This window comes from Epinephelus fuscoguttatus, linkage group LG7 (genome assembly GCF_011397635.1).
Source record: "Epinephelus fuscoguttatus linkage group LG7, E.fuscoguttatus.final_Chr_v1".
In the NCBI taxonomy this organism is placed as follows: domain Eukaryota; kingdom Metazoa; phylum Chordata; class Actinopteri; order Perciformes; family Serranidae; genus Epinephelus; species Epinephelus fuscoguttatus.
Window position 1 is genome coordinate 32736013 of NC_064758.1, and position 25619 is coordinate 32761631.

The 25619-nt window shown below is 41.3% G+C and overlaps 2 protein-coding genes across 2 annotated transcripts in view; both read right to left on the minus strand.

The window, feature by feature from the left end:
• The window catches only part of LOC125891896 (glycerol-3-phosphate dehydrogenase [NAD(+)], cytoplasmic), a 9930-nt gene extending 6117 nt beyond the window's left edge, over nucleotides 1–3813 (minus strand). The window contains exons 1-5 of the mRNA XM_049581467.1: nucleotides 3661–3813; nucleotides 1892–2069; nucleotides 1664–1804; nucleotides 1354–1492; nucleotides 728–840 (exon numbers count right to left, since the gene is read on the minus strand). Of these exons, the coding sequence (XP_049437424.1) occupies nucleotides 728–840; nucleotides 1354–1492; nucleotides 1664–1804; nucleotides 1892–2069; nucleotides 3661–3704 (615 nt within the window). The 5' untranslated portion in view covers nucleotides 3705–3813. The remainder of the gene's footprint in view (nucleotides 1–727; nucleotides 841–1353; nucleotides 1493–1663; nucleotides 1805–1891; nucleotides 2070–3660) is intronic.
• A 9895-nt stretch (nucleotides 3814–13708) lies between these two features.
• LOC125891600 (acid-sensing ion channel 1B-like) lies at nucleotides 13709–22612 on the minus strand. Its single transcript, XM_049580978.1, has 9 exons — nucleotides 22562–22612; nucleotides 21268–21418; nucleotides 20933–21060; nucleotides 19266–19416; nucleotides 19106–19162; nucleotides 18801–18954; nucleotides 18334–18425; nucleotides 18162–18241; nucleotides 13709–16759 (listed from the first exon to the last, which is right to left on the minus strand). The coding sequence occupies exons 1-9, from the start codon at nucleotides 22610–22612 to the stop codon at nucleotides 16640–16642; spliced, it is 984 nt and encodes a 327-aa protein (XP_049436935.1). The 3' UTR covers nucleotides 13709–16639.
• Between the last annotated feature and the right edge of the window lie 3007 nt (nucleotides 22613–25619).

A 25619-nucleotide genomic window follows, 5' to 3' on the forward strand; every position in this document is an offset into this window, starting at 1 on the left:
GTAACTGCCTTAAAATGCACAGCTGCTCTTCAGACGTCCAATGGCGGACTGTGAACAATTTAGTAGTTGTCTTTTTCTTCCACCAGTCAAAGTTGCTGGTGTATTCTAAATTCTACCAGCCACCATTTTGTAATCACACTTTTGAGTGTAACTAACTTTTGTGTATTGTTTGTATCACTTTGAAAAAATTAATAAACCAATACAAATTTCTCCCATAGATAGTATTAATCCATTCATCCATCCATCCACGTATCCGGGGGCCGGGTCGTGGGGGCAGCAGGCCGAGCAAAGCACCCCAGTCGTCCCTCTCCCGAGCAACACTTTCCAGCTCCTCCTGGGGGACCCCAAGGTGTTCCCAGGCCAGATGAGATATGTAATCCCTCCAGCATGTTCTGGGTCTGCCCCGGGGCCTCCTACCAGTAGCCCATACCCTAAACACGCCCAGGAGGCATCCTGATCAGATGCCCAAACCACCTCAACTGACCCCTTTTGGCACAAAGGAGCAGCGGCTCTACTCTGAGCTCCTTACCCTATCTCTAAGGCTGAGCCCATCAGTGGGGTGGGTGGATGACATGAACAGTCTGCTGGTAATGGCACACTTAATCATTAATTTAGTAGGCTGTATGTCGTACTGACTGTGCAGTATACAGTACATTAGTATGCAATTTTAAACACAACCATGAGCCCCACTTCTGCAACATGCAGCTGTTTTGTAATAAAAGCTAACCTTCAAGGCTCCACAGATTTCCACCACGTCATACTCCTCTACCACGGTGACTCGGAAGTTGTTGGTCTGCATGAGTTCCTTCAGCAGAGCCCCGTGGTTTTTATTCTTACACCCTGCAAGCATAAATAAAAACAGGTTATCTTATTTTCACCACCATTTAAATTAGTAGACTTTTATTAAAAGTCATGATTAAAAACAGACTGCATCAGCACAGCTGTAATGCTCAAAGGCAAAAAGTGCTATCAGCCAGCTCTGATCCAATAAATAATAATCCTGTCACACACCAACAGTAAACCCATGAAGCATGTCGTCACGTGAGTACACATACATGAAGAAAGCAAATATCAAACTGAACCAGCCCGTCTGTCATTTACACAGCAACTTAGAAGCTGATTAAGCTGTCACTTGCATGCTGACAACGCTAAAGGGCTGCGTGACACAAACCACAACAAACATGCTTCCTGTTTCAAGGGTAAAACCTGCTTACTGTAACTTTAAAACTGGACCAAAGTGCAACTCTGTCCTGATTAAACAAGAAACCTTCTTCAAAAATAACACCAACCCTATGCTGCGCAATCAAAAAATATGTCAAAGCAAGAAATAAAAAGCAATATAATCAAACTAACCAATGGTGGTCTCGCAGAACTTCTCATCAGCAACCTCATTGGCAATGTTGGCCCCCATCAGCACACTCATGGTGATACCGAGCTTCTCCTGAATCACGTCAGAGATAAGTTTGAGTCCATCAGGTCCCTCGTCGACGCCCTGGAGGAACACAAACACACACACACAAGCTGTGTATTGACATTAAGCCACAGCAGGCTGGTATTTGGGTCAAAGACCACGGCTGGCTTACGGCTGCTCTAAACTCTCTGAGTCATGAAGAAGTGTTGCACCAATATTTAGAAACAAAAAGGTGAAATATTCAAGTCCAACCTTGATGAGCGATATCCCCAGTGCGTCTGTCTTTATCTTCCCCTTTATGGTGTCACACACTTTCCCAATAAACTGGTGCGGGATCACAAACACCAAAATGTCTGCATCACTGGACGCCTCCACCAGGTCTGGAACAGCCAGCTGAGGATGTTGTTGAGAGAGGAGTGACATACATTTACGTCTGGTGCTTTAAACACAGAACACTGTTAGAAACCAACGACTTCTTACCACGTTAGCTGGCAGCTTGTGCCCAGGAAGGTACTTCACATTTTCATGGTCAGTGTTGATGATTTCAGTCAGTTTGCGCCCGTTCACCGTCTCTTCAAACACCCACATTTTTACAGTGGTGTCAAAATTGGAATTTTGAGCAGCATTGGCACCCACTATCTTGGCGATGGCAGAGCCCCTGTGTCGTTAATAGTGACAGGTTAGTATTTGATCTACACAAGAGATCGTGTTTACATCCACAATGCATTTATAACCACTGTAAATGAAAAGTTTCTGCACTCCACTGATTTTGCCTTTTAAGTTTTGATGTTCAACACTTCAGTTATTTATATCACGTGACTGGTGGTGAGATCATTAGGTCGTTAATAGTCGTGGCTCCACATGTGTTTTCTTTTTGGATCACTCTGGGGTTGCTGCTCTCTGTTCTGCAGCAGGATGACCTGTCAAGCTGCACTCATAAGCTGAAATATGTGGCCATCTGTTGTAGACAAAGCTGCACCAAACTCCACTGAGAATTCTGTTGATTTTCTTTTTACTCATAAGTAATGTTACATAATGCTTTACATGATTTTAAAGCACTCCTCTACTGACTCAGAGCCAACACATTAATTCAGCACAAGAACAACAAACACAGGAACAAGCTTTAACTTAATTTCTTTCCAACAATAGACTCAATCCCAAACAAACATTTTAAACATAAAAACAGATGTTTTAGCTATACGCGTGAATTCACAAGAGGACATACAGGATTCATTTATGACTTGAAGTAGACTAGGGAACCTTAAACTACCCAACTGCTGAGTGGAGTTTGGTTTCACGCTGAGGAAACCACCCACTGGGGGCTTCTGTTGACAGGAATGTAGACCTATGTTCATTGTAAATGATGGCTGTAAAATAACTGACATATTTCTACTCAAGAAGTGCTAAGGAACGTGAGCCAACATGTTGCATAGCTGTTGTTGCTGACACAGTATGCCCAACTCAAGAGAAATCAAAAGATAAGATCCTCTACTCAACAGTTATGTCACTTTAGTGTTTAATATGATTCATCTCATAATTCAGGGCCACCACATTCATGCAGCATCAAAATATTTAAACCATAATGAGCGTAAACTTAATTTCTTTCCAACAACAGCTACCAAGCACTGGGTAAAAAACAGACTTTTTTAACTAGGTTAATAAAATACACCTGTTTGGCTGATAAACTCAAGCTACGTACAGAATTACAAGAGGACTTTAAGGATTCATTTTTGGCTCTAAATTATGTTTATAATTCTGGGATTTTGAAGTACACAAAGTAACTTAAAACTACATTCAACAGTTGGCTGTTGGACTGAACCCAAAGGCTCATTAAAGGCTTCTGCTGGCAAGAATGTAAAGCCATACCCACTGTGGATAGGTAAAATAACATTAAAATATTTCTACTGTAGGTGCTTACATATATTTCTCTAGCTGATACAGTATGCCGAACTCCACTGACAAACCTGCTTTATGTTAATTTACTGAACAGCAATGTTACACAGAGTTAAACATAATTTTAGGTCACTCTTAGTATAAATTGGGGCCAACACATGAATTCGGCATAAAAACAGCACATAATGCACCAGCAATCTTCTTGATTTCTTTAAAACAATAGCTACATTCCTGTACAAACAGTGTATAAAAACAGATGTTTTAACTAATGTGTCACACACAGATAAATGACAGCGCACAGCAAAGTTATCCATGTTTAACAGTTCACACTTCAACACATTAACACATCGACTTGCCAGTTTCCGGAGCCGATGATGCAGACTTTCTTCGGAGCTGCCATTGTGAAGAGGTAAACCGATGAATGAGGGGTTGAACCGACACTGGCCGCCGCCGCCGCTGTGGATCTGCAGTGTGGTTATGCAACACACAATCCGGGCTGCAAGCAGCGCTCCTGTTTTATTGGCCTGTTCGGGGGGAGACACTGACCCGCCCTTTCAAACATGAGCCAAGTCTGGTCATTCATTCATCCAGCTGACGGGAGGTCAGTGGGCTCAAAGTAAAGCGGACAAAAGTCTCAGTGTGAACTCAGCAGACTTAATATTGCTTCATGTTTCATGGTGTAAACAGCTCGGGTTTATGGTGTGATCACAGGATGACAACCTGGACAGTTCATGTTGTTAAAGTTGAACTTACAGGTCAGACATTTAAATACACAGTGGTGGAAGTGTGCTGTACTTAAGTACAAGTCTGAGGTACTTGAACTTAAATATTTCCATTTTCTGCCTCCTTATACTTCTCCTCTGTCATATTTTGTGAGCCAAAATTGTGCTTTTAGCCAGTGGGGCTCCCAGGGAGGGGCCTTGGTCCCCCTGATATAATTGCTTCCCCCACCCTGCCAGCTAAAATAACTGGAGGTCAATATTGGGTGCTTTCAGACCTAGGCCATGTTTACACGAAAACGATCCACTGAAAACAGAATTGTTTCTCATTTTTGTTTTGAAAAAAGTTCAGAGGACAGTGTTTTGATAACAATTGCTTTGCACAGGGATCAGCAAAAATGCTGCAGTATACATGCCAGGCCAGTAGTTGGCAGTGTGACGCTTAGGCTTCCTTCTACAGTGCAGCGATGTATAAACAAACAAAATGGCAACCGCACGAACGTTTGTCTGGATGGATGACGAGGTGGAGTTGCTACAGTAAATCTACACTTTGCTGGGGAAGCGTTGATAAATTCAATAGGGTGAGCAGCACAAGCAGAGCTCGGGAGTCCGCCATTGTTGTTGTTGTGATGGCCGACTTTCTCGCGCATGCCTAGTCACTGGAAGTGACTTTTTTTTATCTAGCACAATGGTAGTGGTATCGTGTGAAACTAGTATGGCTGCCCCCAACGAAGAATTTTGCTAGTCAATCAATAGTCATCATTTAAATTCCCACATGGTCCAGTCATATAAGTTTTGATTTATTTCTAGCATTTGGTCGACTATCAGGGGGCAGCCCTAGAAACTAGATAACCTAAGGCATCCATTGGTACCAGCAATGCCAAAATATCTTGTCAGAAAAGGGCCCTAGGTCAGGGATACTCAACCTGCTTTGCCTGGGGGCCACTTTTGCAAAATAAGAGGAGGCCAGGGGCCAGCTAATAAACAAACCTTTAGTTGTGCAAGTAAATCTGCATGTGCTAATCTGGCCGCATCTTCAGTGATGTTCCTGGAATCATTGATTGTTTCAGGTCTTTCAACATCACACACCCTCCTCCAGTCGACGACCCAGCTGAGGCTGCTCTGACTCCAGCTTGTGTCCAGATACAGTGCCCTCCAAAAGTATTGGAACAGTGAGTCCAATTAGTTTACTTTTGTTGTAGACTGAAAATATTTGGGTTTGACATCAAAAGATGAATATGAGATAAGAGATCAACATTTCAGCTTTTATTTCCAGGTATTTACATCTGGATCTGATACACAACTTAGAAGATAGCATTATTTGTAATGGAACACAAAATTTTTAGGTGAGCAAAAGTATTGGAACATATAAACTTAAAATAGATTAAAGTGAATGAGACTTAATATTTAGTTGCAAGTCCTTTGCTTTCAATAACTGCATCAAGCCTGTGACCCATTGACATCACCAAACTTTTGCATTCTTCTTTTGTGATGCTTTTCCAGGCTTTCACCACAGCCTCTTTCAGTTGTTGTTTGTTTTGGGGGGTTACTCCCTTCAGTCTCCTCTTCAGCAGGTAAAATGCATGCTCTATTGGGTTTAAGTCTGGAGACTGACTTGGCCAGTCTAAAACCTTCCACTTGTTGCCCCTGATGAACTCCTTTGTTGTTTTGGCAGTGTGTTTTGGGTCGTTATCTTGCTGCATGATGAAGGATCTCCCAATCAGTTTGGTTGCATCTTTCTTTAAATTAGCAGACAAAATGTTTCTGTAGACTTCTGAGTTCATTTTGCTGCTGCCATCATGTGTTACATCATCAATGAAGATGAAAGAGCCCGTCCCAGAAGAAGCCATGCAAGCCCAGGCCATGACATTACCTCCACCGTGTTTCACAGATGAGCTTGTATGTTTGGGATCATGAGCAGATCCTTTCTTTCTCCAAACTTTCGCCTTTCCGTCACTTTGGAAAAAGTTAATCTTCGTCTCATCAGTCCATAAAACTTTTTCCCAGAATTTCTGAGGCTCATCTCTGTACCTTTTGGCAAATTCCAGCCTGGCCTTCCTATTCTTCTTGCTAATGAGTGGTTTGCATCTTCTGGTGTAGCCTCTGTACTTTTGTTCATGAAGTCTTCTGCGAACAGTAGATTGTAATACCTTCACTCCTGCCCTCTGGAGGATGTTGCTGATGTCACTAACAGTTGTTTTAGGGATTTTCTTTACAGCTCTCACAATGTTTCTGTCATCAACTGCTGATGTTTTCCTTGGTCTACCTGTTCGACGTCTGTTGCTTAGTACACCAGTGGTTTCTTTCTTCTTCAGGACATTCCAAATGGTTGTACTGGCTATGGCCAATGTTTGTGCAATGGTTCTGATTGATTGTCCATCTTCTCTCAGATTCACAGTTGCTTCTTTTTTTCACCCATAGACAGCTCTCTGGTTTTCATGTTGGTTCCACCTCTAAATGCAGTCTGCACAGGCAAAATCTATCGTACCCAATCTGAAACTGAGCTCAGACATTCAGTGCTATTTATTGTTTGAATAATCAATGTAATTGGGAGACACCTGGGCAACAAAACACACCTGTCAGTGATATGTTCCAATACTTTTGCTCTCATGAAAAATGGGTGGGTTCAAACAAAAGGTGCTATCTTCTAAGTTGTGTATCAGATCCAGATGTAAATACCTGGAAATAAAAGCTGAAATGTTGATCTCTTGTCCCATATTCATCTTTTGATGTCAAACCCAAATATTTTCAGTCTACAACAAAAATAAAGGAATTGGCCTCACTGTTCCAATACTTTTGGAGGGCACTTCTGGAGGCTCTCTCTGCTGCTTCAGTGGTATTGCACGTGGCTCCTCACTCCTTTGATGCCCAGCAAACTGAAGGCTCTGGCAAGAGATTGGGCAGCAAAACCCCTGCATCCGACCTCTACAGGCTTGTTGGCATTCACTGAACAGTCCCTCATGCTTGGTGAGCTTCCTTTTGAAGGCCTCTTCCAAGCAATCTCCCCAAGGCACTGTCAGCTCTAACAGAACCACTTGTTTGGTGGCCTCAGGCTAAAGAATGATTTCTGGTCTCAAGGTGGTGGTTACAACATTGTTGTGACACTTCAGTTGTTGCTCAAGGTCCACCAACAGCTGCCAGTCCCTCGCAGAGGCCAGGACGCCTGCAGATGGTTTTGCAGTGGGTCTTGGCTGCATCCCCACTCTGATGGCCAGCTTGGAGGAGCGGGAACGTTTGGCCCACTCCACTCCATTGCTGGAGGCTCCAGAGATGGCCTCAGGACCTGGTCGTGCCTCCATGTGTACCATCCCTCCCCCAGTGCCTTTGAACAGCTGCTCAGAATGTGTCCCAGGCTTGGAGCACAGTGGACATGCCGGTGACTCCTGTTTGCATGTTTGATGGGCTGGGAAGCTCAACAAACACAGCCTGTATGAGGAACTTGATCCTCCTGGGCTCTTCTTTCAACAGCACCGCCCAGGTCATCCTCCTCTCAGTGGCCTTCTCCCATCTTATCCACGGCCTCTGTTGCCTCGTAGCTACAGTCCTGCAAGACCTGTCCTCTTATAATATTTACCAGTGTACATAATAACACTGTCCTCATTCATCCAGTCGCAGCAGCCCCACAAAGGACAGCTGTGCACAGGGGCGTTTCTAGGGTTTTGGTACATTCACGACCTAGCCCGAACCTCTGTCAGGAGATCTTGGAGATCCTTCCCTGGCCCTCTTTTATTAAAATCAACAAGCTCTATTTTAATGTTTTTTATGCACCCTGGCACCTTATTTACATTCAAAATACAAAGGAAATTCCCAGTGTGAATCAAGTTAATTTCATTTAAGCAATATCACACGAGAGGGAGTGATGTTGTACTGTGATATCATCACGGCTGTGATTCGGCCGTAGGCACGAGGCCGCAGTACAACATCACAGTACAACATCACAAGCTCCAGTGTGATATTGCTTTTATACAACAGTTCAACAGTTAAATAAGCAAGGCTGATTAAGAAATGTTGAAAAATGAGGACAAAATAGATAATTTAAGCATTTTATTTGTCTTCCGCCAACAAAAATAGTTCCCTCAGGACTCCGCTGTCACCGTTGCTATGTAACGCAGACATGGTGCGCCAGGCACTTACTCTTTATACACATTTATCTGCACATTTCCATTAATTGTGCAGCCGGTGAAATAAGTCTGTGGTGACTGCATGGTGGACTGTCGCTTCACAGGCACAGCCGACTCTGCCTTCTGATCTGACAGTATGTTGCTTTTCTCCAAGTCATTGAGCTCCGCTGATGAAACACTGACAAACCTGGATGTGTGCTCAGATGGATTCAGCTTCTCCTCTTCCTCATCTTCCTCTGATGACCATTCATAGTTCAATTCAAAACTTATTTTAGGAAATAAATCCATATTTTTGGCTGTTTGACAGTGGATGAATTAATTAGCCTACAACGCAACTGCTGACCTAACTGACACTAACCGTCAGTTTTGATTTGATTGTTGATTGCAATCAGCTGTGAGGCGGAGTGATACATACACAGTGAAATAACCGTGATGTTGTACTCCAGTATCATCACGGTTTTACTGTCTCTCGACCAATCAGATTGCAGGGCCGGAACTAACTGTTGTAGGCGGTCCACTTGGCACTCTAGTGTGGGCCAGATTTTGCTCGCCAGCCGCAAGTTGAGTATCAGTGGCCTAAGGAATGCTACAAGTTTGGCTAAATTTTGGTGAGGGAACAAATGATATGGCCATTTAAAAACCTCGATATCTGAAATGTTTTGTTCCTTACAGTCAATCCAATCCTTCAAATTAAAGCTGTGTTTTTGTCTTTCTAAGAAAAAGGAAAAGTATGTTTTTGGTGCTACTGCTTCTGTATTTTTACTTGTGTAAAACTTTACTTGCAAAACTTTTTACTTGTAACAAAGGATTTCTACACTGTGGTACTGCCACTATTTCATTAGTCTTTGAACAGAAAATCCCACACACTGCTCTTGCTCAGCTTTACAGTTTATTTGTAACACTAACATTTTGGTCCTCCTGGACCTTTGTTAAAAGTGTTCAGCCCTCTTGAATATTACATAAGTAAATGATCTGAGTACTTGTTCCACCACAGTTGGACTGACACATGAGGCTGCACCCAGTGGTGTAATGTCCTGTACCTAGGTAAAGTTTTGAGGTAGTTGTACTTAACTGAAGTATTTCCTTTTTTTTTTTTTTTTTACTGTACTTCCACTCTGCTACATTTCAGGGGACAAACTATACCTTTTTTTCTTCACTTCATTTGACAGCTACAGCAACTCCACAGATTAAAATGTATCATACAAAACATATCATGATACTTTTTCATACAGAACTCAAAGTTCTCTTGTAGCCTAGGAGAAATGGAGGAAATGCCCAACACTATATAAAGTAGGTCAAACAAGCCACAACAATGGACCCTTTCAAATTACTATATATACTTGCAGTACTTTTACTTATATTTGAGTATTTTTACATCATAGTATTGCTAATTTTATTTCAGTAAATTATCTCAGTAAATCTTTGAATGCTTTTAATGTAATAGAATATTTAACATATTGCTACTTTAACCTAAAGAAGCCCTGTTGATTTGCCTGACAGGTGTCCTATAAACCTTTCCATTACATGTCTTCTCGTTGCTTCACCCACACCACACTCACAGGATATCACTTGTGCTGAATTCCCACTGTGCAAAATGTAGTCGGCACATTAAGAGTCACAAGAGCGACCACACAAAGTTTACTGTGGGAGAACTTATTTGGTCTGGAGGGCTCAAACAAAAGAGGAACTTGTTGCACAAGAGTTGGACCGAGCAGAGGAGTGGGAAGGAACAAACATTTCAGACTCAGCAGGCTGGTTCCTCTGAACAAAATCCAGCTGACTTTATTAAAAAGTAGGTTTACAGCCAGTTTTCATGATTATATATTCATGAAGTCAAATGTTTCAGTGAGCTACAAGATTTATTGTGTGATTTGTGGTCCAAACTTCACTTGCCTTGTTGATGATTAACACTGACTCTGAACGCATTAATGAAGTAATGCACTCTGATAAGGCCACAGTCACTGTGCCATCTCGCTGCAGTGTTTTGAAGCTAAATGCTAACATCGACATACTGATGTTGAGCAAGGCCCCATTTCAGAAAACAGGCTCAACAAACTCTGAGCCTAATCCCGATCTTCGCGTTGACTGAGCCTGAGCTGTGAAACTCTCAGTTTTCAGTTCCAGAAAAGCTGATCAGAATCAACTCTGATTATGTTCAGCCTGAGCCTTATTTCACCCCAACTGAACTGAAGATTTTAATGACCGCAAATGTGGACTTCGAACATGTTTGAAAAAAAAAAAAAGGCAGCTGCAGCTAAAAAGTGTGAGGTGTGTTGGCAAAAGACTGCAGAGGGTGTTAGTAGATAATGTGAAGTGATGCGTTAATACGTGTCTAATATACAGAAAATAAAGAAGCATTTTTATAGCTTAACAGTGTTCATATATTTAAACATAATTTGCTATATCCTCTTATTTAGCTGTAATCTGATGGGGCCCAAACACACTGGGCAGAAACTCAAAATCAAACACAAAGATATTGTACAGACTGGTAAAAAATTTTGCTTATACTTGCTTTATTCTTGCAATATTAGGCTTATGTTAATTGAAATGACTTCCTATTCATGTAATCTCTTTTATTCTCAGATGGAGCAATGATGGAGAGAGTCTCATAAATGAGCCAATTACACTGTGGAAGATATGATAACTATTCATAAATCATTGTGTAAAGTATCCACGTAGATTAATTTCTTAGTAACACTGACAACCCTGCAGTTCTGTGGAATTCCTCTGTGATAATCCGTTTTGATTTATGCCCAGGGAAAATCACGAAAACAGTAAAAGTCTTTTCAGAGCCTGAGTCACTTTATTAAAAACTGCTGTCTTGCTGATGTGTTCAGTGTCTCTGATGTTATAAAGAAAACTGCCGTTGGCGAAGAATCGAAGGGCAATGCAGAAAACTTGCTCAGATGGTGATGCGGTATCTTTCATATAGACACTCCTCTGGGAACGATAAGACGTCCAAACAGGGTCTAATCACCATCTCCTTATGTAGCAGCCTCTGAATAAATTGTGCCTCAACGTCCACGACGTTATTCACGAAAGGAAACACCATGTTTCTCCTTCCTGCTACACGCTCAGCAGGCGGTTAGCCTCAGGTTTAGATGAAGCAAAACTGCCAGCCAGCAGGTTTGCTTCACAGAGTGAACTGGCTTTGTGAAACGGAAAACTCAGAGTTTCCCTCATCTCAGGCTGAACATACTCAGAGATTTCACTAATCCTGCTTTCTGAAATAGGGCCCAGGTAAAATGTTTGCCATGTTTAGCATGTTAGTTTAGTGTGTTAGCATGCTAACATTTGCTAATTAGCAAAAAACACAAAGTGCATGTGACGCTGAATGAATGTTGTTAAATGGGAAGTTATTTGTACAGGACAAATTTTAACTTGATGGTGCTAAAAAAAAAAGTACGGGGGAACACCAAAGTTTTTTACAATTCATCCTGAGGAGGACATGACTGGCACTCCACCCAATAGTTTTTGAGAAATTTAACGCAAACCCACAGACCTGAACCTCATGGGGGTGCTAGAGGAAAAGTCAGAGGATCACCAAGGTAATTTTGGTATATCATCTGGGAACCATAAATGTCTGTAGAAAATTTTATGGAAATTGATCAAAGTGTTGTTTCAATATTTCAGTCTGAACAAAGTGGTGTCATGGCTGACATCCCCAGAGCTGTGACGCAAGCTGAAAATCGTAAACAAGTGCAAAACTGTACAGGAAATTACTGTAATTTAAAATAAAGTTATATCCAGTTTTCATTTCTGGTGTAAATAATGACACAAACACCTTACAGTGAATAAAAGTAATGTAAAGTTAGCATTTAATCTTTGATATAACAACTGCTTCAAGTTCATTATTTATTTATATATCACCAGACTAAAATAATCATTCCTTCATATCTCAAAATCAAAATGGAAAATTTAAAAATGGAGGCAAAAATAAAAGAAAACCTGAAAGCATGGCGGCCGGACGACTTGTTTTGAGATGCATGACGTCATGCAGTGGACGCTGGAAAACAACGGTCCAGCTGTTCAACTGATCATCATTTACAATAAAAGCAGCTGTGACTGTAGCAAAAACAAAAACAAAGATAGAGCCTCATACTTTACCTTTTGATAAATATACTTTAGATAAATAATATGTACAGAAAAATAGACACACAGCTAGTCTATATTAAATAAATACGAGAACAACGTCACACAGATCAGACTACGCTAATACACTCAGATTATTATCCAGTATTTACATTACATTACAGTTGATGACATGATTGTGCTTGATAATAACACTACACAGCTGTACAGTTCCCATTTCCTGTTAAGAATAACATTGATCTCAATGGGAGTGAGTGCAAGTAGATTAACGCCAACAGAAAAATGTTTGATTTTTGTAAACAGAGTCAGAACAGATACAGTATTAAACATGCACCGCCAGAGCCGACATGTTTACAGACTGACTCATAACAGATACAGTGTTTTGGACACGAGGGCAGCGTTTCAGATTTACCTTATTCAGCTTCTGAATTTGGTGAAATGTTGTCACCACACACACACACACACACACACACACACACACAAAAATAAGTAACAGACAACCACCACACACACGAACAGATGATGACACAAACTGCAGATTGTTCATCGACGGACCACATTTAAGACGCCTACTGTACAGTGCTACATGCAACTGAGAGCCCCCAGAATATGGCGAAACACATTCAACATATTTGTACTCGTTAATGTCTTCTTGCCATGTGAACACACACCTCAAGATAAATCTACAGCATCTGCATGTATGACACTCCCTTAAAATAATTGTTTTGAGCTCCTGTCAGGAAACACGTTTATATTTTTAATGTCTACAGTATGCAGTGATTGTCATTAAAAGGGCATTTGAAGGCAAATCATTCACTAAGTAGCACCACATGGAGAAGAGCTTTTTAAATACTTGTTCATAATATGGTTTGTGTACGTTAAATGTTGTTGCTGTGTATCCATGCATCTGCTTTATATGTTAAGATACTTGTTTTAGATCATCTGACATGAAGGGTAACGTCAGTATTTTTCAACTTGGACCCAATTTTCCCATTTTTTTGTGTCTAAGAGACGAATGGAAACAACAGTTTTTATGTAGCGGCAGCCGTGAAACAGGCTGTAAAGTAATCACTTGAGGCAACTGTGTACTGTAAATTTACAGCTGCAAAAATGGTCTGTTTTGCTGCCAATAGGCTAAGACTGTTTAACAACAACAGTGGCAGTCCTTGTTCATATGGTGCCCGAGGCGAGCTTTCCCCCGCCCCCCAAAAAAACATGTTGTTTGCTGCAGCTCAACGTTCAAAGTACTGCAGGTTTATTACTAAAATGCAAATTAACAACCTAGCTAACAGTAAAAAAACGAAATAAAATATGTGCTAATTTGCTTTCAGTAACATGTTGCACATGTGTTGGAGTAATCATATAAATCATAAAATAATTCTAATAATAATAATTCTATTTTTTAAAAAATAAGCACAAAGCCTTTTTACTATATATGATACATGATAAGTGTAACGAGCTCAGGAGGGGAGTGGCAGGAACCCAGAAAAAAGGCCTCTCTATTATTCAGTAGGCTTTGCTATTTAGTTATGTTGTTGTGGCCTTATGTCATATTTCAAAAATAAAAATAGTAATAGTATTAGTAAAGAATAGTAAAAGATAAACTTTTTTTGTTTCTTTCCTCATGTGTGGAGCCCCCCATGCATGACCACATTCTTCACATTCGCTTATACTGCCTACAGTATGCCACAGGCTGCACTGAACAACATTATGTCAGTGGAAAAATAAGCACTTTTAGGCCTGGGCCACACTGCCTGTGTGAGCAGTGGGTGTATGTCATGGAACCTCTTGTTTTTTTGCAGTGTCCATGTTAACAGGTTAGAGCAGCCACACTGCCCATATGAGTAGCGCTGCTCAGGTGTGAACATCTAGAGAGTCTTGCCTATTTTTTCTGTGGCGTGTGCAATATTCAGCAAAATTGGGCAGTGAAAATGGTCGTTTGATAATCATATTGACATCATACCACCTTTAACTACAGTTTTAAAAGTTGATCACAGACATGAAAAATTATTCTTATCTCAACACTTCCTGGTGACAACGATTCTGTCAACAGAGCCCCTTCATCTGTTAACACAAGGCTTTTTATTGTGCATTTGTTGACAATGTCTGCTTTTAATTGTGGAAATACAGTAGTTATAGAAACACACAGCTCTGTAGCCATGCTGCAGCAGCTACATCATCTGTATAAACACTGCAGGTGCCACAGCAATTCAGTGAGGCAGCTGTCACCTGCTGCTCACGCAAGCAGTGTGGCCCAGGTATTACAGGATACACACTGACTGTGTAAACATGCGTGGAGTGTTTACACTGCAGCCTGTTGTGCAGCAGCCCTCTTGCTCAGCTGGACTGGTTTTAAAAATTAGTTGGACAAACATGGAAAATGGTGTCCAGGTTGAAAAATACCAAAGTTGCCCTTTTATGGCAAAAGTCACATTTTGAGAAATATGTACGTCTGCTCTTTAGAGCAGGATGAGCAGATTGATATTGCTCTCATGTATGAGTATAATATACAGACTGTATAAAGTAACAGACGTAGCTACCATGACATCACCCATTGGTTTGTGGACTGCTGTTGTAGTCACAGATCTCAGATCAGTACACTGAGGGTTAATCAGTTTACTTGGTCTGATATGATCAGTAGCTTATGATGGCAAACTTGAGTTAGATACTGCTGCACTACACTACATACTAGGGATGGACATGAGTACTCGAACACTCGTTTGAACGTCAGCATTTGTTAAATGTATTGAGTAATCACCGCCCAACCTCCCAGATGTGAATATGACTTTTATATATATATTTTTTTTACTAGGTAAATTCATATTTCATTGTAGAGCTGCATGCAACATTCGCTTAACACCTCCTACCCTGCTGTCGCTCTCTCTCTGGTTATCATAAGACAATGGGAGACAACTGCTGCAAGACTGGGAGCTTTATACTGGGGAACAGTTGGTTAAAGATCACCCACACTCACACATACAGACAGGGCTAACTGTTAGCATAATACAGCTAGCCTAACGTTATCTAAGGGTTATTAATCGGACAGAGGCAATCTGTTTTGGTGATGGTGTGAGCTGCTGCTGCTGTATTAGCTCGTGCTAACTGGGCAGATGTTGAAGTGACCGAGAGGAGATCAGCTCAGCGACAGTATGTCAGCGCTGCGTTTAACCTATGTTACGTCAATGGCAGCAACAATGGTTTAATAGGCTAATTGAAACCTGTCTGTTTAATAAATTCATCTCAAATTGCACTTGTTTTCCGTTCCTATTCTTACATTAGATTTTTTTAGTACTTTTTAATAATTCAATGCAAGCAGTGGCACATGGAAGTTCCTAAAAATGTCCATCCCTACTTCATACCAGCATTTATTATCCTGGAATAGTCCTTTAACCGTGGCCTTTTTCACAGCGAACATTTTGACTTGTCATAGCAGGAAAAACACAGGTGCTATAATTAATACTATTAAAAATGGCTCTGTTCTATTCAAGTGTCCCACTAAGCCATGACAGTGTGACAGCGAGCAAGGCTACACAATAATGGGACCCTGCAACTGAAGTAGCTAAACAGAATTCAGCCATCATTAATTTTATTATTCCCACCTTTGATTTTCCTACTGCGACATGTCAAAATGTCTTCTGCTAAAAAGACCTGAGACTGCTGCTCAGTAAGTGTTACGTGGGGGGGTTCTTTTTTCAGCCTGTTCTGCTCATTTCTATACATGGAAATGACCTTTTTTATTATTAATTTGCTTGGCTTGTAAATTTTTAAGGGCGCTGTCACCCTGCGAGATGAGGTAGTACAGTATATTGGCAAAATGCTCAGGTTTTAACAAGGGGAGCCATCAGTCATAGCACAAGGTCGGATTACACAAATGTAAAAATGGAAAACTGGTGGAAAAGTTAAGAACAAAAAAGGTGATGAAAGCAAACCTCAAAGGGCAGAAATTAAAGAATGTGCAGCACTCACATGCAAATACAGAAAACACATCTAAAATAACAACATTTTGTGAGGGGAAACAAACTCCCCCAGATTGACAGATGACGCACACCACCACACAGCTGGGTATCTAATGCTGATTTACTGAACACAGATGAGCCTCAGCTCAGTTCATGCCCTCATTTACTGTATCTGTTACTATGTCTGGAGAAGCTGATGACCATGCAGTTATTCTGACATTTTTGAATTCAACATATTTGATCTCTGGTTTCTGCTGTCCTGCTGTCCATGTGGCTCCTCCTCACGTCAGCCACAAGCTGTATTCACCTCACAAACCGTAACCAGGCACAGTTAAGACACTTCCCTCTGTTTGCTCCTGCAGTCTGGAAAACTGCAACGAACAAAGTCCATTAAAACCGCTCAGAGACAAGAGAGTGCGGCAGCTCCCTCCTCGCCGCGGCAGAAGCCTAATGAAAGTTACTGACGTGACACTTGACGTCGTCTAAGCTCAGGACCGTCCCCTGGTCGTTGTTGTTGTTGTGCTTGTGCTTCTTATCGGAGCAGCGACACAACTTGTACTTTATCACCTGAGAGGGTTACAAACAGAGCAGGTCATCACGACAACCTGACATTTGTGGCTCAATAAAGTTCAAAGGAAAAAAAGAGACAGCGTGGCCACTGATACTGAGGTCAAGTATCTACAACACAATAAAATGTTTTATTCTCATAACTCCTTTAAATGCTGTTTCAAATGGAATAAAACAGTGATGGAAAATACTGTCTCCTCTGTGTCAAGTCAAATTTAAACATGGCCCTCATTTATCTAACGTGCAAACCGGTACAGAAATCATATAACGATACTGTTCACGTGTGATTCATAAAACATTCTATCTCGACCATCACAATGTAGGAATGCTCAGGCATTTAAATATCCTGCCCTAATATATTCTTGGTGTAGAGGCCTTGTCCCTAGAGTTTACTACGTGAAGAGGCATAAAACAGACAAGACGAGAAACTTATCTGAGGTAGAAATGTAAACTCTGACACCCTAGGTCCAATTTAACCCACCAGTTCTATTTGGCAGCCTGAAAACTGGTATCAAAAGACGTCAGAAAAACACAGTATGACACTAGCAGAACACTAAACTGGAGAAGAATCAGACAGGAAGGATAAGGAGAGAGCAGCTGTCTGTGGACACCACATGTAAAACCATTCCCTTTTTGGAGGTTGTCTTGCTTTTGCCTCTCCATTGCACCTGTTGTCACTTTCATTTGCACCAAAGCAGGTGAAACTGATTCACAATCACTTGTGCATCCTAAATGGACAGATTATGAGGATTAAGTGTTTCCTTAATTTTTTTTTTTTGTGGCCGAGTGTATGTTGTCTGCTTCCATTAGGGGCATAACAGGTGGATGAAGGAGGCACAGACACACCACCTGTGCTCGAGCTGGACACCGGTAAAAATATAATCACCTAGGCTACTAGTATTTAGGGTTTATTTATTTCTCCTTAATGGTGTTTTAATGATAAATGATATTAACATGCTTTGGTCTGTCAGTGTTAAAAAAAGTTCAGATCAAGTACAACTGTGCACCAGTGGTGTTTAGCCTTTGCTCAGCTTAGAGCCCGTCCCACAGAGCGACGCAACTCTGAGCTGTCTTAAGAGCATGCGTCGAGGTGGGCCTTTAAAACATATGTTCTCACAGGCTATACATTTTTAAGTGATTAATATGTGGCTGCAAATACTTACATACCAGTCAGAATACGATCTAATAACAATTCTGTGACTACAGCTTTGTTTTGTAAATGAGGGCCACTGAATCTAAAACTAGTGGTATCCGTTTATAAGATACAACCATGTGTACATTTTACAGCTCCTCTAAGGTTGCTAAAACACCCACGTTCCCAAACACTACAAGATCTCTGCTTCCTCAGTGGTCCAGTAGCTACAGCTCTACATACAGCGGGATTCTTCTGTCTGAGTCTCACCTCGTAAAGGTAGTCAAATATCTCCAGAATGGTGAGTATGCTCGCCCCGATAAAAAGCCCCATCTGACCACCGATATCACCTGGAGCAATAAGACACAAGCGGATTAAAAACTTCATCTAACATAAAGACAGAAAGATAACTTGTTCACAGTGTATAATGGAACTAATGTACCTAGAAGTCCAGCCACTTCATAAGCCTTCTTCTGTTCAATAGTTTCATAGTTGAGAGCCTCAAAAAAGATGTCTAGAACCAGAATGTTCTCCCTGTGGAGAAAAAGTCGGACATTAATATTCCACTGTAGGTAACGACTTTACTTTAAGTCATGAAAGCATTTATTAAATGTTTCTATACTGCTTATATATGCTAAAGAGATGGTCTTAAAGTCAAGTATTAGCCCATCATATATTTGCTTTGATTCATAAATGTATTGTCTGTATTTATGAATTAAATATAGAATAATGTATGTGACATTTTTGCTTTTATATCTTGTTTTTTTTCCCTTTAAAGCCAAAACATATATTGTATAAATGTCTTAAGATTAAAAAAATAATGCAATGTCAGCAACTGAAAACTTTCATTTCATTAAAAATAATACTTCAGTTCAGTGTTTTCATTTAACCATGACGGCTGATTCTTACTTAATATACTGCTCAGATTTGTTGTATTTCTTTGCCAGATATTTGGCGGAGGCCTTGCTGGGGATCTTGACGAAGGACAGCTCTTTGCTGTATCTGGTCATGTTGCAGGGCGTCTCACACACACAGAAATCATTGTCTCTCTCCACCAGGAAATCTGCAGAGAAGGAAACCAGAGCTCAGCTTGATCTTTTGAGATCAATGCGGCTGTGACTTTACGTTGCCATGGGATGATGTGTGTGTGTGTGTGTGTTCCGCATCTGTTCCTTAAAGATTCAGACCAGACATGGACCAAGCGTTTTTCTTACCGAGTGCTGGGTCAGCACATTCTTTGTACAGCTCGGGGGTGCAGTAGGGAGCGTCGCCTGCAACCAAAGCAACACACATCTAGTCAGTGACATTTTCTACAGTAGTTTTTCACTTACAACGTCAATGATATAACACACAGTTAAATAAGTCTTTTCCTACCAGGCATGTGCACCATGCGACAGTTGCAGTTGTCCACCAGGTAGCGTGTTTCACAGTCGATGCGACAGGCTGTGATGCTGTAACTGTCAAAGAAGTCTGAATCCATCGCTGTCACCTTACAGTCTCCCCAGGGTGGAGGGAGATATATCAGCTGCAACAAACACGCATCACTTACTATACACAAGCAGTTTACACACTTAGAAAGAGTGTTACCGATACAAAAATAAATGCAATGTATACAGTTGTTGTGAAAACTGCAAAAAAAAAGGAGTTAAAAAAGCAAATGAGGACAAATATTCATGAATCAAAAACAGGATGCTGACAGTTTCAGAAGAAATCATGCAAATAAGAGACAAGAATAAAACAGCTACATTAAATTTAACTTGAATTTATTTCTGTTTGAATAGACAAGTAATTTTCTAATATATTTTAAGGCTGTAACTAACAATTATTTTCATTATAGATCAATCTATCAATTAAGTAGTCCATTATTTGAGTAACTGATTTCTTGTTTGGTCTATGAACGTCATAAAATGATGAAACATGTTGATCAGTGTTTCCCAAAATCCCGCTTTGTCCACAACCCAAAGTTATGCAGTGTATTGTCATAGAGGAGAAAAGAAACCAGAACATTGTACGGTGTCATATTGCACTCTCTAGTGGGTGTGGTTGGTCTACCTGTCTCTCTTTCTAGGAGTGTAGCACCTGTGAGCAATTGGGGGGACAGGATAAAAGGGAGCTGAGGGGCGGACTGCAGAGAGACACACTGAGACACACAGCGACACATGCCTGCAGTAGCAGCAGTACTGGAGTAGTGGGGGGGATTAGATTTCTGGATTAGATTTCTTGGCTTTGTTATTTTAGTTTGGGTTGGAGATTACCGCTAGTTCAGTTTCTGATTTTGTTTGGTTAAGTTTAGTTCACTTTAGGTAGTTAGGGGGATGAGCTGGGTCCGACATCTCGCTACATGATTGGCCCAGCAACTTCCCCATCTTTTGTTTCCTCCTTTGAGTTGTAAGTATTGTTTCATTGTTGTTAATAATAAAATTTTGTTTGCCTGCATCTGGCGTCTATTCATATGTTCCGGTCTCTAGCTGAGCCTTTGTCTGCTTAGAGAGGCCATAACAATCGGAGAATGTTAACTTTAAGAATTTAATAGCTGACAACTGATAAATAATGGATTAACTGTCTTAGCTCTAATATATATGGCCATGTCCTAGAAAACCTAAAAAACTAGGGTGTCTCCAGTAACAGCTGACGGAGGGATCCCTCCTCAGTCTCTTCTCTTTTTCCCGGCTAACAGGTTTGAATATTTATTCTTCGAAGTAATAATAAAATTTTATTCACTGAGTTAATTCCTGAGAGACAGCCACAAAGCAATACAGCGTTTCTAGCTTGAAAACATTAAACATTTTAAATAGGCCTCTTTGAATTTCCTGTTGCAATGTTTGTTAATGCAGTCACTGACATGAGGCCAAATCTGTTCCCCTAGCAACAGAGTAGCAATGAAAAGGTCTATGCTGCTGAAAAGAGGTCCAAGAGGGAGAGAAACACGAGCAGTCAGACTATCATACAGGTGTTAGATAAACACCAGGTTGGGCAAACTTATTTGATAAATGTCATGTAGGTAAGATATATAAAGATGATTTAAGTGCAACAGTTTGTACCCTCTGTTCCTGGCAAGAAACAAACGTCTGGAACCCGGGCGCCACTCCAAACCCGAGCTGGTCAATGAAGGACGGCTCATCCTGACTGTGGATCTGAACTTTGACTCCGGCTTCAAATGAAGTCTCATCTGCAAGGAGTCAAAGAACGTGGGATCAGAGCAGCGAACTGTGAAAATGTGTTTCAGGAATAAATCCAGACACTTTGCAAAGTTGTGTCCCTGAGTTTCACACTGCGAGGTATTTACACCTGCCCACACACCTGCCCACACACACTGTGACAGATAACCAGATCTGCCAGAGACTGAATGAAGTAAATGACGTCCCCCTCCCCTCACCTGTTTCTCCCCACACAGGCAGGTATTCATCCTGCTGAATGTCCAGCATGAGCTCGAGTCCATTACCCATACCACCCTTGGTGGTGATGAGTGGAGGGCGTCCATCACCGCCAGCGTTAAAGGTGTAACACTTCCCATAGCGAGTGAAGACCTGAAAGAGACATGAAAGAGATTTCTTTTTAGCTTTGCAAAACTGCAAAGGTTTCTTAACAATCCACTGGGGGTCAGTGTTTGACTCCATTTCTGATGTGTGTGTGTGTGTGTGTGTGTGTGTTTGAACATGTGTGTGTGTGTACGACAGAGATGGAATGAGATAAAAGGAGAATGTGTGACAGGAAGAGAAAGAGGTGAGACGGGGAGAGTGGAAGAGAAAAGGAGAGCGAAGAGGGAAGGGAGGCTGTCCTGTGAGGTTTGTGGGTTACACAATCAACCCAGTGAGGTGATGGAGACTGGCAGACTGGTGATTTAACATTCCCTCGCACGCTCTTTATGGCACTTTATAATGGACCTGACGTTACCATGGAGACCAGGCATTCCAGCCAGGAAGAATGTAGCCTTAATTTTTAAGGAAAGCCAGGACGTTAAGATGTTAGAGTGAAAGCTGTGCGAGATAACAGCAAGAGCCCACATGACATGTTTAAACAGCCATGAGTGCACGATAGTAAATAGAGGGATGAATATTGAGCTTTCTTTGGCGGAGAGTTAATCTTGCATTAGAGCGTTTAGTGTCGTATGAGTCACATAACCCATGCAGGGAGGATAAGGGAGAGAGTGGGAGAGCAGGGAGTAACGGAGAGCAGGGATGTAAAGCGAAAGAGACAGACAGAGAGAGGGGGAGAGAGAAAGGGGGAGTTTAGCTGCTAACGCTCGGAGCAGGCTATTGTTCAGTGTTATGGCACAGAATGACATATCTATGATTAGAAAGAACAAACCAACCAAGTAATTGTTGAGAAAGAGTTTGGGTCCTGCCAAGGGCAGTTTAAACATTTCGCCCATCTATCATGTAAAGTCAGCCAGAGACTGCTGGTTGTAGGAGCAAAACATCAATCTGTGAGTGTGGAGGAAAAAAAACATTCAGCGCCATTGAGAAAGGCAAATGAAATGCACGACAGGCCACAAACAATATGTGTGCAAACAAACTGACAGACCTGTTTCTTTGAGAGGAAATGTTTGTTTCACGTGAACAAGACTGAAGAGTCTGCAGCTGTGAAGCCGTACCTAAGGCGCCACTATACTTCATCACAACTGCTTGTCACATGGTTGAATAGCTTTCAGAAACCCCCTCCTCCTCCACCTTTCTGGCATCTGAACCTGGCGGGGTGGTGGCCTTGCTGTGTCCAACCATTTCTGAACTCTCTGAAACCGACAATCCAACATTCACACCCACTTCACACTGTGACCGGCCAGCTGTGCAGAGGTTAGAAAGGAGGCCTCGGTTTTTACATGTTACACAACTACACCGTTTTGTCAAGTTCTGCCTGTTACATGCATTGTCTTCTTTCAAAATACACTTCTGTTTTCAAAGGAAATTTACTGTTTATATACAGTCTCTTTCAAAAAGCACTACGTCAGTAAAACACCACAAATTGATGGTTTTTTTTTCCATCAACAACAAACACATGTGGTTGGGTTTAGGAAAAAGAACAGGTTTGGGTTTAGAATCTTACGGGACGTGAACACCGCTCTCTTGGGTGAAGGACAGCGTTTGTTGGACACTTCTACCACTGCTCCCGCCAGCCCCAGTTGGACCTTCACCACCTTCACTTTCATCCTTCTCCCGCCACGTTTCCCTCTGATGCTGCCAGGCACTGTTAAACTATAACCACAACTTCCACTTCTTCTGCAGGGTGTGACCTCCAGATCTCCACTGATCCCCCTGCTGCTGTCTGGATCTGAAACTTTAAAGTCTTTTTGATACAGACCTTGATTTTTCACAGGTTTTTAAATGAATATTGTACTACGTGAATCCTTTGTATTTGTGTGTTGACACACTCAAGAGGCATCGTGCCGACATGAAAGGCGAGCTTTTTTCATTGGAGTGAGACCGAGTTCACCTTATCAGCTGATCACAAGGAAAGGATACTTTGCCGATTTCTAACCAGCTTTGTAACATATTGTAACAATGTCCACCATAATTGTAAATGAACTGGTGTAAACTTCCCTCCATCGAACCAGTGCCCTGATCTCCCTGCTCCCCTCCCAGCAGAACTGCGTCATCCGGCAGAGCTTTGCTGGCTCTTAGGCTGCTGCTAGAACTACAAGCTGTACTTTTGCATTTTTGTATGGCCCGCACCACAGACACAAGGAACATAAAGCTGGATTAAAAGACACACCCGACCCTATTTCTCTTTCTCTCTCAGACCAAACTCAGATCTAACTGTGCTGATCAAATATAAACCAAGATTATGTTACTGTTTTGCCTATTTCTTGCCTAAAATGTCTTCAGAAACATATTTTACTGTACTGTTTCACTGTAAGAGTGAACGTTTGTGAACAGGAAGTGGGCTCCATACTGTTTCCTGCATAGTGAAAATGGAGGCTGAAAAAAATACACCTAAGATTTATTCAACCAAGATTCTGTTACTGCCTATTTCTCAACTAAAATGTTTTACAAACAAGTCACCATTTAGCTGTAATACGAGATTCTTTGTTACCAGCTGGCCGCCATTATGTCAATTGCACGAGTTCCCATTATGTCACCCACCAGCGGGGGCATTTATTGGTCAAGTGCAGTGCTGTGCATTCTGTCTACCTCTTCTCTATTCTACCTCTTGAGCAAAAGTGAATGCTATAGTCCTTTTTCTTTGTTTTCTCTGGTCATGTAGCACTAATTTCGTAAGTCCAGCAATGAAATACTTCTTTAACCAAAAGCACGGCGACACACCTTTATTGTTAGTCTATCACCACGCTGCTCCTTTTTTTTGTACACTGTCCACTATGTGTGAGTGTGTGACAGAGACAGGGGAAGACAAGGTGGAAAGTGAACTATTGCACATAATGTTTCTATAAGTCATTAATAACAATGTGATTCACAACAGCCAATCGACCGGAGCATCCCCAGTTGCACAGAAGCACAGTAAATGCTGTCAATCAATCAGTCAGTCAACATTAGACTGTCACTGCACACAATGGCCAATAGATCAGATCAGATAGATCAGGCAATTTGAGCTTGCTGTCCTGGAAATATGGACTTTATTTTTCCCCTCTTGAGATCAAGGACAAATCAGACCTATACTGGGCTGAGCTGTGGTTTATGTGCAGGACTTGAATTACTGTGAAGGTTACAGAGGATAAACGTCTGTAGAACAGACCTACTAAAACACATCTATTGTGTTTTACTACTCACTTTTCATCATGGTGATAATGGGTACAGTCATAGATAAAATCTTACAGTTGACTTTTCTCTGACTTCCACAGCAACACTCAAAAAAGTGTGCACTGATATGAGAACTGAGGCAAAAACAAGGCAAAAGTTACTTTACCATGTAACTAATTGCTTTCAAATGCAGTAATTGGTGAAGTAATTCAATTACTTATGAGAAAAGTAACTAATAACTGTAACTAATAAGTCATTAGCCACCACCACCTCCAGTATATGGACTCTATGGGGAATTTATTTTGCTGTTGCACAAATTTAGCCTGGTAAGACCATCCTGATGACATGAGATCAACATTGTGTTTCACTCTCTGTGCCAGTCTGAACTCAGTGAAGCCCCAAACACTTTCAGGGCGTAAGTATTCCCCTTTCCAGACAAACTCCTTCAGCTAATCAGTGTCACAAAACACCAGGGAGCATCTTCTTCATCTCCAACAGAGCCAGTTGATACATCAAGCTTTTGCCAAATCCAGTTGGAGGAATGATAAAAAATTTTTTTTTCCTCCAAGGACCTTCATGAGTGCACACTCTTGTTCTCATTTAATTGTTGTTATTGAGTCTGTTTCTGCCATAACTTCACTCATTGCTATGTTTATTCCGCTCATGTTAGCATTAGTGTTTGTTGCTTTGGGAGCTGCCATTATTGTTCTGCAAGCTGCGGCCTGTGTTTTATGTCAACTACAACACAGTCCCTTAATGGCTGCTTATGTTGTCAATTACAATGCAGATGCCTGATTTGCACCGATTGGATTTTAATTTTAGAAAGCATTTGGGCCGGCATGGAGTCCAGACTGATACAGAGTCGTCACGTCGCTGGTATCGTCTCACCAGGCTCTAAAACCCCTGGATGACAGAATATCCCAGTGGAGTTTAAGTCTGTCTGTCAAATCTTAATCATCACAACATCTGTTATGTCTGTACACTTGTAATTTGTGATAAACAATTGTCTCTCCTAATTGAACTTCAAACACTTTTG

Excerpts from the sequence above, each read along its gene's own strand:
- LOC125891600 (XM_049580978.1), bottom strand. The coding sequence starts at position 22,612 with ATGGTTGGACACAGCAAGGCCACCACCCCGCCAGGTTCAGATGCCAGA. Across the intron at positions 21,061-21,267 it reads GCCTGTGTGGGGAGAAACAG|ATGAGACTTCATTTGAAGCC; the intron begins GTGAGGGGAGGG and ends GACTCCTTGCAG. Across the intron at positions 16,760-18,161 it reads TATTTGACTACCTTTACGAG|GTGATAAAGTACAAGTTGTG; the intron begins GTGAGACTCAGA and ends TAACCCTCTCAG.